The 14,576-nt window shown below is 42.5% G+C and overlaps 1 protein-coding gene across 1 annotated transcript in view; it reads left to right on the forward strand.

The window, feature by feature from the left end:
- The window catches only part of LOC124595315 (inhibitor of Bruton tyrosine kinase), a 124,594-nt gene that overhangs the window by 42,492 nt on the left and 67,526 nt on the right, over nt 1-14,576 (forward strand). The window contains exons 5-6 of the mRNA XM_047134015.1: nt 5,371-5,619; nt 12,802-12,932. Of these exons, the coding sequence (XP_046989971.1) occupies nt 5,371-5,619; nt 12,802-12,932 (380 nt within the window). The remainder of the gene's footprint in view (nt 1-5,370; nt 5,620-12,801; nt 12,933-14,576) is intronic.

A 14,576-nucleotide genomic window follows, 5' to 3' on the forward strand; every position in this document is an offset into this window, starting at 1 on the left:
ATCTTCTCAATGTATCCAAGAAAACAAAGTTTTGACAGAAAATTTTTGGCCAGATCGCAATACTAGCAAGGGCCAGTTCTACAGTCTCCCGCTAGCAGCTGCTTTAAGGTCTATTCTGGAAGTAGCACGGAAAACGTGTTGTATGAACACGTAACAATGCCTAACTGGAGAATAATCGCGGGCTAACTAAACTGGCGATTCTGGCAGAGTTAGTGAAGTTAACCGGCGAATAAGATTTGACATTGGCAGGAATAGATACGGAATTAGTGATGACAACATTGTTTGTTAGAACGAGGAAGGAGAAGAAACGGGGACATCACACAAATTATGGAAGAATAAGACGATTTCAAATGTCTATAAAAATTTCGCACTACTACTTATCGATCTCAAGCTTGAGAAACTGGAGCGTATGAATGAAGTGTAAAACTATTTCCTAACGTAAAGATTTTTACTTGTAGTAGACCTAATAGGCATTTGATATTGGTACTTTGTGAATTATGATCTGCCGTGTTATAAAAAGGACCATTTCTGCCAAAACAGTCTAGTTTATTTGGCGTGTGTTAAAATTGCTGCAGTATTATAAAGCCCATTTTGTTTTATCTCGCAGACAGTGACAAAATATAAGTAATCAGGTCGAGAAACCACACCAGTCTTGGGCCTATTTGTAATTACAGCTTTTTCAGTATTAGACAGCGACATTTTGATTTTTCATGTAGCATAACGTTTGACGAACTTTGACGAGGTAACAGATCCTTTCACAGAAAGGAAAGCACGCCATGTAAAGCTGTATCAAGATTAGGCAGAAAAAAAATCTAGGAGCTAAGGATTGAAGAAATGTGTACTGTCTTGCTTGTCTCTTCTCTTTACTGGCTTTATGTATCCTATATTTAATTTTATGTCATACAAAGCAGCAAGCTGTTAGCTAATAGGGAATAAAGAGTGCAAATTTTCTGAAGAGTTTTTATTCTCAAAAAAAGAAAAGAAGGAAGGGCAGGATGTCAAACCGGCAGACTGGAAGCAGGAGAGGCACCATAGGACGTTTTAATTGCCACTTGTGAATATAGTTTGATGGAATCTAGTACAAAATATACACGTTTCAATTCCACAGATCGAAATACAGTGACGTGCGATAGAAGAATGCTGTGTGAAGAGGTGTGGTGCTGCACTTTGGCACACTTAAGGTCAGATAACATGTCTTACAATTCCTCGGACACGTATGTTTTATGTATCAGAGTCTTCAGAAAGACGTGCGCTACAAAATGAACGTATTTTTCAAAATTCTATTTTTTTAAATTTTCGACGTCCTATCTCAAACGCTCGAGGGACGCCACTATCTTCTATTGCCCCGGTTCGGAAATATCGTAGATACAGGTCTGATGCGCAGAGTAGTCTGAGTTATAATAGGGAAGCTGGTAGTCTCCATGTGACCCGTGCTTACATTTAGTGATTTTGCTGTTTCCTCTTCGTCTACTGCACTCACATCAAATGAAAACAAAATTGATTTCTTTGGCCGGGAGCTGTCATGTGAATTAAAATACATTCACATAATTACGGATGGCTAAAATACGTTATTAGTTTCAGATTTTATTTTATTTCCACCTTTCTGACAGTCAAGCATTAATTGCCATGCAGAACAATGAAGTTATTTTTATTGGTTTGCTGAAGAAATTTTCTTTCATTAATCTTTTCCGCTGAGGCAGTCAATATATTTGAAACAAAGGGTTTAATTTCAAACTATTGGCTAGTTTCAACTGTTCAGAACATTTCAAGTGTACGTTTTCATCTCCTAGAACGTATGGCATTATGCCATGACAAAGAACCAGACATGAGATAACAAAGTACTGGTACCCAAGGAAATTTACATCCTGAAACAACATTGAAAAGCTTAATATAAGGTTGATGCCTACTTCACTGGGAATCTGGGACTCGTTTAAAAATCAGCTCTTTGATGACGAGCTACTTAGAATAATTTATAGCCCAGAAGATCACACTTTTATGTCGTTATTAAAAAATTTACTGGTACATTTGTGTGATATATCTTAAAATGTAATACGTGCATAAAAGCCCAATATTATATGTGAAAGCTTAGCTTCTCTTGCAGCGTATGGGCCTTAAAGATCAATATTATATGTGAAAGCTTTGTTTTTCTTGTAGCAACATTATATATATTAATTTAAACCATTAACTTTTCCTGTTCATGTGTTCGCGCTACTTAAGTGATGTTGCTATGGGCTGACTACACCACGTGTCCGAAGCTCTGATATACGCTGTCATCGGCTGGCAAGATCACGTGACATGAACTATGACTGGCTTACAAATTCGCATCGCAATTTCGATTTCAATGCTTCGGAGAGTAACATGCGGTGCTTGATGGAATTCGAATTTATACTTTTGTAATACGAAAATATGCAGCGTACATGTTACTGCACATAAAACATCTTTCCAAAAGGTGTTTTGTTTTCTAAAGGGCTGGGAAATTCTATGCGCATGTATAAAACCATAACCATTCAAAGGATTGATAAGTTGTACAGTTCCGAGAGAAAATATACTGTCAATTAACAGGGAAAAACTATGTTTCCACCCGGGAGAAAGTGTATTTTTAACCGGGAAATCTGGGATAAATCCGGAAATTTTTTTTCCTTGTCCACGTATACACCCTGTGAAATGACTGTGATGCAATCTTGAGTTTGATGGATGCCCAGTTTATTTAATGCTGCCCATAAGTAATTGTGAAACAAATTTATTAGAAGCTCAAAATGGTAGACAGCAGCAGTCAGTCGTCATTTCTGTTCCAGCTTAAAGCAAATCCAGATTTTGGCTAGTAACTAGCCATTATCAGTGCAGTATTTCAGAGTTGTTACTCATGCCCTAGTACATCTACACCAGTTATTTGGGCTCCTGTCACTGTTCATTAAAGAGTCTGATGAACTGTGACAAGAGTTCCCTGCTCTCTTTATCATTATGAAAATCGTATCAGAGTCATTGAGTGCATTTCACTTTCCTAATTGAAGGTAATTTTTGAAATTTATTGGTTTTTTGGTGGATTTTATAAAGAATTCAATTGAATTGCTTGAAATATGATAGCTGTAAAATCCATAGGTGCATGCTGTTGGCATTGTATAAAGAAAATGTTAAATATATTCATTTGTTGGAATGATTAAGGCCACTGTTTCTCTGAATGCAAGAGAGATTCTCGTTATTGAGTTAGCATGAAAAGTTGCAAATATTACACAAGTATTCTGAACCAACTGGAGGGATAAAGAGGTGAAAAAAACCTGAAATGCAAAAGAAGAAAAAATCAACTTTAATTAAAACCTGAACTTGCATACAAAGGTGCTGTGGCAGTGGGAGAGCAGAGATCTGAAGTACAGACTGCTGAAACATCCTTGCTTTTTATCACATTGACATGCTCAAAGTTGCACACATTCTTATAATTACAGAAATTCAAAATGTTCTGACTCAAAATATGTTATGGCAGTCATAGATGGTTATTTTGCAGTCCTAGAATCATATGTCAGGGATGCAATCTACTCACTGGAAAAACATTGGAAAATATCATTGCCTGGGAAAGCAAGTGCAATCTGTTATTTTCCAGCAGAGCACTTGCCATCATTATTCCCTAAATAATTTTACTGTATTTAATAATGCTGCTGCAGCTGTATTTTACTTGTGTTTGTATCCTTTGGAAGAGGAAGAATTCTGTTTCAGCCGATAAAAAAACCCTGCACTTTTGGATGTTGCAGATTTGCTCCTGTTTTCAAACTGCGGCTAACCATACCAACACAATTATGAAAACTGCATCCTTGCATTTGACTTCTTTGCAGTTTACCCTGCCAGTTGTAATTTGATGACTTTAGTAGGTTTTTTTGGTCAAAGGAAGTGGACTTCTCTTAAGTTAGCATATTCGTTGTCATGCCTTTTCCTCTCATTTGCAGAATGATTACAAAACAAAAAGGGGTTGTGTTCTTTCTCTCAGCCATCTCCTAAAATTTTCCATGTGTGTTTCTTCATCATTGATTTTCATGTAAATTTATTTGTTATGCATTATCCACTGATCAGCCAAAACATTATGACCACCTACGTAATAGCTGGTATGTCCACCTTTGGCACGGATGACAGCGGTGATGGGTCATGGCATGGAAGCAGTGGGGCCTTGGAAGGTTGCTGAGGTAGATAGCACCACACTTGCACACGAGTCACCTAATTCCCGTAAACTCCTGGAAGTGAGCCGATGAGCTCTGACATCACATTCGATCACATCCCGATGTGTTTGATCGGTTTCAGATCTGGTGAGTGGGGGGTCAGCACATAAATTGGAACTTGCTGCTATGTTCCTCAATTCACTCCATCGTACTCCTGGCCTTGTGACATGATGCATTATCTTGCTGAAAAATCACTGCTGTCGGGAAACGTGATCGTCACAAAAGGGTGCATGTGGTGTGCAACTTGTGATTGATATCACGTGGCTGCCATGGTGCCATGCACGAGCTCCACTGGACCAGTGAATGCCCAAGTAAATGTGCCCCAGAGCACAGTGGAGCTATCACCAGCTTGTCTCTGTCCCACGGCAGAGGTGTTGAGGAGCTGTTCCGCTGGAAGACGGGTTCATGCCCTGCCATTGGCATGATGAAGCAGGTATTGGGATTCAGCAGTCCATGCAACACTGCCACTGCACCAATGTTCAGTGCCAATGGTCACATGCCCTTTTCAGTTGTAGTTGCTGATTTTGTGGTGTCAACATTGGCATATGCATGGGTTGTTGGATGCAGAGGCCCATTCGGTGCACTGTGATCAGACACACTTGTACTCTGCCCAGCATTAAACTGCGATGTTAATTCTGCCACAGTTCGCCACTTGTCCTATTTTATTAGTATTCCCAGCCTATGATGTTCAACATATGTAGTGAGAGGTGGCCCCCCAACCCCATGAAGTCTGGATGTGGTTTCACCTTGGTTTCGCCATGTGTTGAAGACACTAACCACTGCACTCGTTGGACATCCAGCAAGTCGAGCAGTTTCTGGAATGCTCATGCCGAGCCTCTGGGCCATCACAATCTGCTCTCGGTCAGACTCAGATAGATCGCACACCTTCCGCATTCTACACATAGGCAGCACGCTGACTGATACTATTTGCACTGTGGGTGTGTCTGACTAACAGTCACTCCTCACCAGGTGATGCTGCTATCGCATGGGCAAGTTTGTGTGATAGTAGGTCCGTGGTCATAACGTTCTGCCTGATCAGTGTACATTGTTATATTTGCTTATACTGTAACCATGAGATGTACTATTAAAGTTGTTTATTAGGCAGTACTCCTACAAGTTTGTTTACAAATATTTGCCATAAGTAATATATTTAATTTTTACTTTGTAGGTTTGGACATGTGGCTTGAATGCCTATCATCAGCTGGGACACATGCCACCACCTCCTCATTTACTATCTCCCAGGGAAGTGCCACAACGATACTGTCGCTTGCCAGGATCTGCACCACTCCGTGGTGTGTGTGCGGGACGTTTCCATACTGTGATGTGGGGAGAGAAAGGACTCCTCACTTGTGGTCTCCATGCGGGTCAGCTCGGCCATGTTAAAAGTCCAGAACACACTGTGTTGCAGCCCAGATTGGTACTTACTTGTATTAATGTAATCTGTGATACACTGCCTTAAGTGAAAATTGCAACACCTAGAAGTAGTGTGCTTTTAGATAGTGAAATGTTCGTGGTAGGTAAAATACTACTATACTTCTATTGATTGTTGAAGTAGGACTAGTTGGTTTTCCTTATGACTGATTTTTGTGTGTACTAGGCAGGTTGCAGGTAGATTCATGCAGACAGGAAGTAAATGGGCAGGTGAAAGTTGTGAACAGAGTGGCGCAAGGTACAGCAGCTGTACAACTGAAAATAAGCCAAAGTAGTTCTGTCACAATACCACAATAGATTGCCCAGTAAATAATGTGCGAGTTATTGGAGCAATTAATACTGTATGTGCATTTGTAGTAAACTGGTGATTTAATTTTTATCTTCTCTCTTTAAATACTCATATTCACCTTTGTCTTTTCAAATGTAGTGTGGGCAACTTGTACATGTGTGTACAGATTGATGTTATTTGAGCAGTATGTGCATATTTCTGAGTTTTATGTATGTGTAGTAAGTATAATCATATAGCTGTTCAGATTTTAGTCTGTAATGTGGTAACAAAACCAGTTACCATTGTTTTTTGTGTATATGTAGGATGACTTGAAAATGATCATTGTGGCTGAATATAGACTTTTATCTGATAATTCCAGTCAAATAAAGGAGAAAAAATGATTTCACTTAGTGATGCCAGATATAACGGGGATTTCATTTCATATCATTTAAACATCCTGAACAGACACTGTGACCCAATAGTTCAAGTGACCTTTTCCATGCTTTGAACATACAGCAACAGTGTTTCTGTGAGGAAATGATACATGTGTGTTGCAGCAGCTTCTTTACCTCATAATGAGAATTAGTTCTGTGATAACAGCTACTCATTAGTGGTTGTCATTGTTAACCTCTACAGACTGCTCGGGCTCCCCCAGGGGGTCCACAACTCTTTCGTGGATACGTGCATGGTGAGCACGGAACCCCGAGCTAGTGAGGCTCTCTTTCCTTACCGGGGTGCATACCTTCCTTTTCCACATCCTTCCCCGTCCCCCTCCCCCAGCCTCTTCCTTTCCCCTTCTCCCTCTTTGGGAGTATGTTTTGTGCCTATGTCTGGAGACGGACACTTGTAACTGTATGACATAGTTTCTCTTCTTTGCTCTCTATGCTGGAAAGTCCCTGTCCTCCCTTTGTCCTTCTCTTTTCCTTGCCTCTTCTCTTTACCCTCTTCTCCGCTGTGGCGTTCGAGACCTCTCTTCTTTCCTTTTCTTTGTTCCTCCCTTTCTCTTTCTTTCCTCTCTGTGCGTGTCTGAAGGCCATCCCATGCATTCCCATGCATAGCTGGTGATGGGGTGACGCGTAATTCTGTGCCACGGCTAGAGAGGTAGGACATGTACATAACCCTGGTAAAGGCCAGGGCTAGGGAGGGGTGATTACCCGAGCAGGTACCTTTCGAATGTGACGATTGATCCGTCCGTCCGTTTCTCGGGAGGTGTGACCTGAGGTGTGAACAATCATCTAAGGTGGGAGTGCCCTCAGAGAGGAGCCCCTCCTTGAGGAAGGAGCGCGCCATCGGAGACGCCGGTAATCATGGGGGGGTACTTTCGCAATGGTTTCCTCTACGCCTACAACTTCTGCTCACAAGCGAAAGTTAGATGAGTCCCAGCCACAGACAATTCTTCCATCAGTGCCACAGTTCCTAGTTGTTTCTCGGTCTGACAAAGGTCAAAACTTCTCCACAGTCAACCCTTTCATTATTCAGAAAGGCGTCAACCCAAGTGTTGCTCCCGATTACAAAATGGCACTTTGTTGTTAGTCAGTGCCCTCCAGGCACAAAAATTGCTGTGAACTCCACTGCTACACACCTTCCCTGTCCGGGTGGACATGCACTGCACTTTAAATTCATCACATGGGGTGGTTTATACACGCTCATTCGACGGATTGTCCAACAAAGAAATTCAAAACTACCTGTCTGACCAGTGCGTAACGGCTGATGAAAAGGGTTGGCAAGGACTTGGTACCAACCCATACTCTCTTCTTGACATTTGACAGAGTTCAACTTCCATCAAACATTAAACTGAGATATGAGATAATTTCAGTTTGCCCTTACATCCCCTACCCTTCACATTGCTATAGGTGTCAGCAGCTTAATCATACCGGCCAGTCGTGTTCTAATGTGGCCAAATGCTTACATGTGGCAGGGATGCCCATTAGGGTGATTGTCCACCTCCATCCTCTCGTTGCATCAACTGTATGGGCGACCATGCCGCTTCCTCTAGAGATTGCACCATTTTTAAAGATGAACGAATTATTCAGGAAATCAGAGTGAAGGAAAAGGTGTCTACATTTGCTGCTCATAAGTTATTTGCGAGTTGAAAGCCCATTGTGCCCCCAGCAGGTAAATATAGCACTGTCCTTGCATCTCCTCGGCCTACTAAGGAGGTAGCCACATAGACTTGCGATCTCGCCTTTAGTGCCACAGTCAGATCGGCTAGCGCAAAGATCGCCTGTTTAGCATTCCAACTATCACCTGCTCACTCTCCGGCTCACCCTTTGTCAGCTCCTGCTAAATGATGAGCCCCAAAATCGGATGCCTGGACTTCCAAAAAAGGGCCTACTGACGAAGATTTTTTACTAATTCCGACTTCACATTCATCGATTCCTCCCTTATCTCGGCAACCTGTTTCCAAGAAGGCTCATATGAAACAAAGTTCCTCTTCTTCTCCACCATGACGTGTCTCGTGTACAGCACCACCCGGTGGTAACCACCCTCGTCCACCTTCCGTGTCGTCAAGGTGCACCGCTGGCGGCCTATCAACCAGCCAATAGCTGGTGGCAGGAGCTGCCCCCGAACAGCCTATGGATCAGGATCTTCTGCCTGTGGCTGAATGCTGTTCCACACTATTGGCCACCAGCTCTCAGCAGTTGTTAAGTTGTCGGCACTTTTCTGTCCACCCAATGTTAATTAATCATTGGAATATCTGAGGTATTCGAGCCGATCAGGATGATTGTCCATCCTCTTATGATCCTACTCCTCGGTTGTCTTCGGTCTTCAGAAAACAAAGCTGCGTCTTCACAATCACTTTGTTTTCCCTCATTTCCAGTCAGTCCAGGTTGATCTCCCTTCTGTTGATGGCACTCCGGCACACAGGGGACTTAAGATTCTTCTCCATGATACTATCCATTATCACCTAATCCCCTTAAACAGTCCTTCCAAGCTGTCACTGACCGTCTTTCCCTTTCTGGATACACCTTCTCTCTTTATACCGTATATATTCCATTGTCCACACTGATGGCAAGAGCTAGCTCCTTCATCTCCTTGGTCAGCTCCTCCCCCCCCCCCGGCCCCCCCTCCCCCCCCTCTGCCCCCCCCCCCCCTCTGCACCCCCCCCTCCTCTCCTATTTGCTTGTCCGCCAGGCTCTCTGTTGATTGACCTCTTCCAACAAGCGTATCTTGTTTGCTTCCATACTGGAGAACCTATATTTCTCTCATTTGGACCTTTCGATTGGTACTGTTCAGCTAGCTCGGCACTTTGAATGGTTCACTCTTGCTGATACACACTTGAGTGACCATTTTCCGTGTGTCCTTCGATTACAGCCACAACTGCCATCTATGTGTCCAAAACGCTGGAAGTTTTCCCAAGCCAATTGGACATTTTTCTCCTCTCTAGCGACATTCGATGACCGTCACTTTCCTAGCATCGATGATCAGGTCACTCATGTTACAGAAGTTATTCTTACAGCCGCGGAACATACCATACCTCACACATCCGATTTGCCCAGGCAGAACAAGGCGTGGCATGATGAAATACGCGAGCGGAGATATGCTCTTCACGTTTTCCGCCACCATCCTACTTTGGCCAACTGTATCCGCCATAAGCAGTTACGTGCGCGATGCTGTGGCATCATCCACGATAGCAAGAAGGCAAGCTGGGACTTCTTTACCAGCTCCTTTAACACCTTCACTCCATCTTCAATAGTTAGGAGTCAGATTTGACGATTATCTGGCACGTCTAGTTTTTCCCCGATCTCTGGGCTGACTGTTGCACACGATATCTTTGTGGACCGTCTCGCAATTTCTAACTCATTGGGTCAACACTTTGCGGAGATTTTGAGCTCTTCAGATTACCTACCAGCCTTTCTCCCAAAGAAACGTGCAGCGGAAGTGCGACCTCTTGCTTTCTCCTCTCAAAACAGCAAAATCTATAATACTGTTTTCTCTATGCAAGAACTCCAACACGCACTCTCTTCTTCTCGCTCTTCCATCCCAGGACTGGATGGCGTCCACAGCCAAATGTTGCTGCATTTATCATACCATAGTCTGCGTTAACTCCTTCACCTTCGAATTTGGACCGATAGTATCTTTCCCAGAAGATGGTGGGAAGCTATCGTCATTCCTGTTCCGAAACCTGGAAAGGACAAACATCTCCTCTCTAGCTGTCGCCCCATATCTCTCACAAGTAGTTTATGTAAGGTTTTGGAGCATATGGTGAACTGCCGTTTAGCCTGGTGGCTGGAGTCCAGAAACCTTTTAACACCTGCCCAATGCAGTTTCCGAAAGCATTGTTCTGCAGTTGACCATCTCATTGCTGTCTCAGCTTATATCATGAACAATTTTCTCAGGAAACGTCAAATGGTAGCAATATTTTTTGATCTGGAGAGAGCATACGATACCTGTTGGAGGACAGGCATCCTCCGTACACTGTTTGCTTGGGGCTTTTGGGGTCGAGTATACCTTAATATTTGTGGATTTATGACAGAGAGCACATTTAAAGTACAGGTGAACACTACTCTCGCCCATACTTTCTCCCAAGAAAACGGGGTGCCCCAGGGCTCTGTGCAAAGTGTTGTACTGTTTGCCATCACCATAAATACAAGCATGGATTGTCACCTTACTGATGTCTCGGGCTCCCTCTTTGTCGACAATTATGTGATCTTCTACAGCTCTCAACGGACCAGCCTTCTTGAACGACGTCTTCAAGGATGTCTCGATTGTCTCCACTCTTGGAGCATTGAAACTGGCTTCCACTTTTATCCCAGTAAGACCGTCTGTGTAAATTTTTGGCATGGTATGGAGTTTCCTCCACCTTCCCTACAACTAGCCTCTGTCGACCTTCCATTCACAGACGTCGCTAAATTCTTGGGACTTATGTTTGACAGAAAACTGTGCTGGTCCTTTCATGTTTTCGGTTCACTGTCTGCGATCCATTAACACCCTCCATGTTCTGAATGGTACCTCCTGGGGAGTGGACCGAGTGATCCTTCTCCGCCTATATCGCACCTTAGTGCACTCAAAATTGGACTATGGAAGCATAGTTTACTCTTCTGCTTGGCCATCTATTCTTCGGCGTCTTGGCTCTGTCCACCACCGTGGAATTCGTTTAGCGTCTGGAGCTTTTTACACCAGTCCTGTGGAAAGCCTTTATGCTGAGACTGCTGAACCTTCGCTGTCCAATCGGCGAGCTGTCCTTCTAAGTCGTTAAGCTAGTCATCTGTCTTCCATGCCTGATCATCCGCCCCATGCCCTTTTTTTCGACACCAGCTTAGATTTAGGGTATGTAGGCTGCCCTTCCTCTCTACCACCACCGGGAGTCCACTTCTGTCATCTGCTACATTCTCTTTCCTTCCACTTTCCTAAAACTTTCAAGGATAGTAACCCCCCCCCCCCCCCCCCCCCTCATTGTTTATTGTCAGGCATTTGCTGCTCTATACTCACAAATGGAGGATGCCACATTTATTTACACTTACAGCTCAAAAACATCATTTGGTGTTGGGAGCGCCTATATTGTTGGTGACACACCTAATAGATTTCGACTTTCCGACCAGTGTTCAGTTTTTACTGCGGAGCTTTACGCTGTTCTCTAGGCTGTCCAATACATCCGTCACCATAAGCGGATACAGTATATTATATCCTCGGATTTGCTCAGTTCTCTTCTTGGCCTCCAAGCTCTTTATCCTGTCCACCCTCTGGCCCACTGGATTCAGGACTGCCTCCACTTGCTGCACTTGGGGAGGCGTCTCTGTAGCATTCCTCTGGATCCCAGGGCACATTGGTATCTGTGGAAACGAGGTAGCTGATACAGTGGTGAAGGCTGCAGTCTCTCTTCCTTGGCCCGCTGTTTGCATGGTTCCCTTTGCTGATCTACAGAGTGTTTCATGTCGTCGTGTTGCTCTTTTATGGCACACACATTGGTCTACATTTCCCGATAATAAATTGCGGAACATGAAACCTCTTCCCTGTACTTCCTGACCTCGTCATCGGGAGGAGGTAATTTTAATTAGACTTCAGATAGGGCACTGTCTTTTTAGTCACTGACATCTTTTAAGTGGCGATCCTCCCCCGCTTTGTCCTCACTGCTCTGAGCCGTGGACGGTGAGACATACTTCAGGGCCCCTATTTTACTCCACTACGCATCCGTTTACAGCTGTTGCCTGATATATCTTCCATTTTAGCAGATGACACGCACTCAGTCAATCGCGTCCTCGAGTTTATCAGTGTCAGTGAGATTACATCGGGCATTTGAAGCACTTTTTTGGGAAAATCAATCCTCCTCCCCCCCCCCCCCCCCCCCCCATGTCTATAGTGGTATTCTAAGCTTTCCTTCTGTTTTTAGTTTCCCCCTTTTTGAGTTTCGTTCCCATTGCTGCTGATTTCCCATTTGGTACCCTTCCCTAAGCCACAGAACGGGTGCTTATGACTGTAGCTGTTTTGCGTCCTATAACCGTAAAAAGAAAAAAAAAAGACTGCTCGTGTACACTCACACCCTTAAGAGGGGGGACCATGCAACTAACAGCGCCTGCTGCACAACTTTGGAGATGTTGTCAAAGTGTCACCCACTCATGAGCTGAAAGTGAGAAAATGCACTGATGTCATATGCCTTCTCCATTATGCAGTCAGCTGGTATTCTAGAGGCCAGTACAATGTCTGAGAATTGCCTAGTAACTTGATAACACAAAACTTTATTGTTTCACAGGGCTGTTTCATCAACAGTTATCTCTTTCTAATTAAATTGCCCATAAGTATTATTTGTTTTAAGAGTAACTTGCATAATTAAATTTATTATCAATTCATTATTTCTGGGTTTTGTGAGGTTTCATAATTGGCAGTGTATCTTCTGTTGTCCTCCACATCAGAATTAAATGTGCTAAGAAACTTTATATGTTTTCATCTTTATTTGTTCAGGTGTCTGCAATGAATCACAAAGAATGTGAAATAATCCTGGTGGCAGCAAGTGATGGCGCTACAGTTGTGGCTACAAAGAAAGGAGATGTTTATGTTCTCCACGAGTACCAGTGCCGTAAAATTGCCTCTAGGTATTTATTTCTAATACAGTTTTAATTTAGCAACTGAAATTTCAATAACTAATTATGGTCTTGTTAAGACATGTTACATATAGTAGAATGATTATTTTCTTCTGAAACAGCTGCCTCTGTCTTGTTAAAAACTATACAAAATTTTCCTTCTTATTAAATCCATACACCACTCGCCACACTCTTGTGCACCAAAACTTGTCATTTGTAATTTGTTTCTTTATTGCTTTTATACCTTCTGAAGCCTGTTGACTCCTACCCTTGAGTCCTTCAGCTTCATCCTAATGGATTATGAAAAGTGTGCCGTCTACCTCGATGTCTTATTCTTTCTTCTATTTTTCGGAGCAACCTGTTCCATTTAAGGATGAAAGTTGTCGGACTATTAAAGCGCTTCACAAAAAATTACTTTTGCTGTGTTGTGTGCTGCATATACTGGTTTATAAAACGAAACTTTAGTCCCTCCCTCCCTCCCTCCCCATGCCAAGCTCACCACTAGTTACAGGCAGAACACTATTGAATATTTGATAGTATATGATATTACTTCTTCTAATAAGTGTGGTTTACTTTCTTAATGACTTTATCACTTTACAAAAGCCATTGAAAGTTAGTATTTACAAGCTTTATCGTTACGAGTATATTTTGTATTTTGTGACTTGCACTTCTAAGACAACAGCTATTTATTACGCCACAACGTGAAACAAAAGTCCATAAGTTCACACTAAAAGAATTTGCACAAATAATTTACTGTGCAAACAGATTAACACTCAGCATACCAGAAAATCTGTACAGCATTGCCCACCAGTTGGGATTCTCTGCCATGTTGTTTAAATTGACTTAAACTGATACTTTTTTGACTGCTTATGATGTGAATGACTTTTGAGGTATAAATACTTTTAAAACTATTTTATTTATGTTTAAATTTTAAAAACACAGTTTTTATACTTTTGCTGGTGGCCTTTAATCTTTTGTGGAAATTTGCTCAGGGTCTACAGACAATAGCAGGATGTTCCAAGCATACAAGTTTGGTGGACATGTAACATGTAATTCGACTTTTTCTATCATTCTTCTCTACACAACATGCACATCTTCTCCTTTTCTTAACTGGTGGTTTCGCTACCCCCAGTGAATCTGGTCCTTCTAATCAATTCATTGACTTCTTTGCCCCTACTTGTTGCTTCTCAAATTGACACTGAAAGGCTGCAATTTTTTTTTTTTTTTTAAGCCAGCATCATCCAAGTTACGTATCCATTCAGTACACTTATGTCGATCATGTTGAAGAAAACCACCAATGGCCAGCGCCTTGTTTTGCTTTTCAGTCTGTAGGATTGCGTCTTCTGTTCCGCGGTGTCAACACTGCCCTTTGTGGCATTGTATGCTATTGTAACTTTGGGCTTGTTTACATGTGATGGTTTGTCATGAAGAGAGCTAAGGATGGTAACAACTTTGTTTTTCTTAGGAAAGTAAGAGGCTATCATCAGATTGTAAGATTTTTTGACAGCTAATAATGAGCTAAATCAGGAGATGTAAGAAAATTATCAGAGGCGATATTGTGTATGCTTTTCAACTTCAGTCACCATGTAATTCACAACATTCTCTCCAAGTCGCACTGCTCTGGTTTCTTCCTCCTTCCCCAAATACTCTTTCATC

Source organism: Schistocerca americana, chromosome 2, assembly GCF_021461395.2.
Source record: "Schistocerca americana isolate TAMUIC-IGC-003095 chromosome 2, iqSchAmer2.1, whole genome shotgun sequence".
NCBI lineage: Eukaryota > Metazoa > Arthropoda > Insecta > Orthoptera > Acrididae > Schistocerca > Schistocerca americana.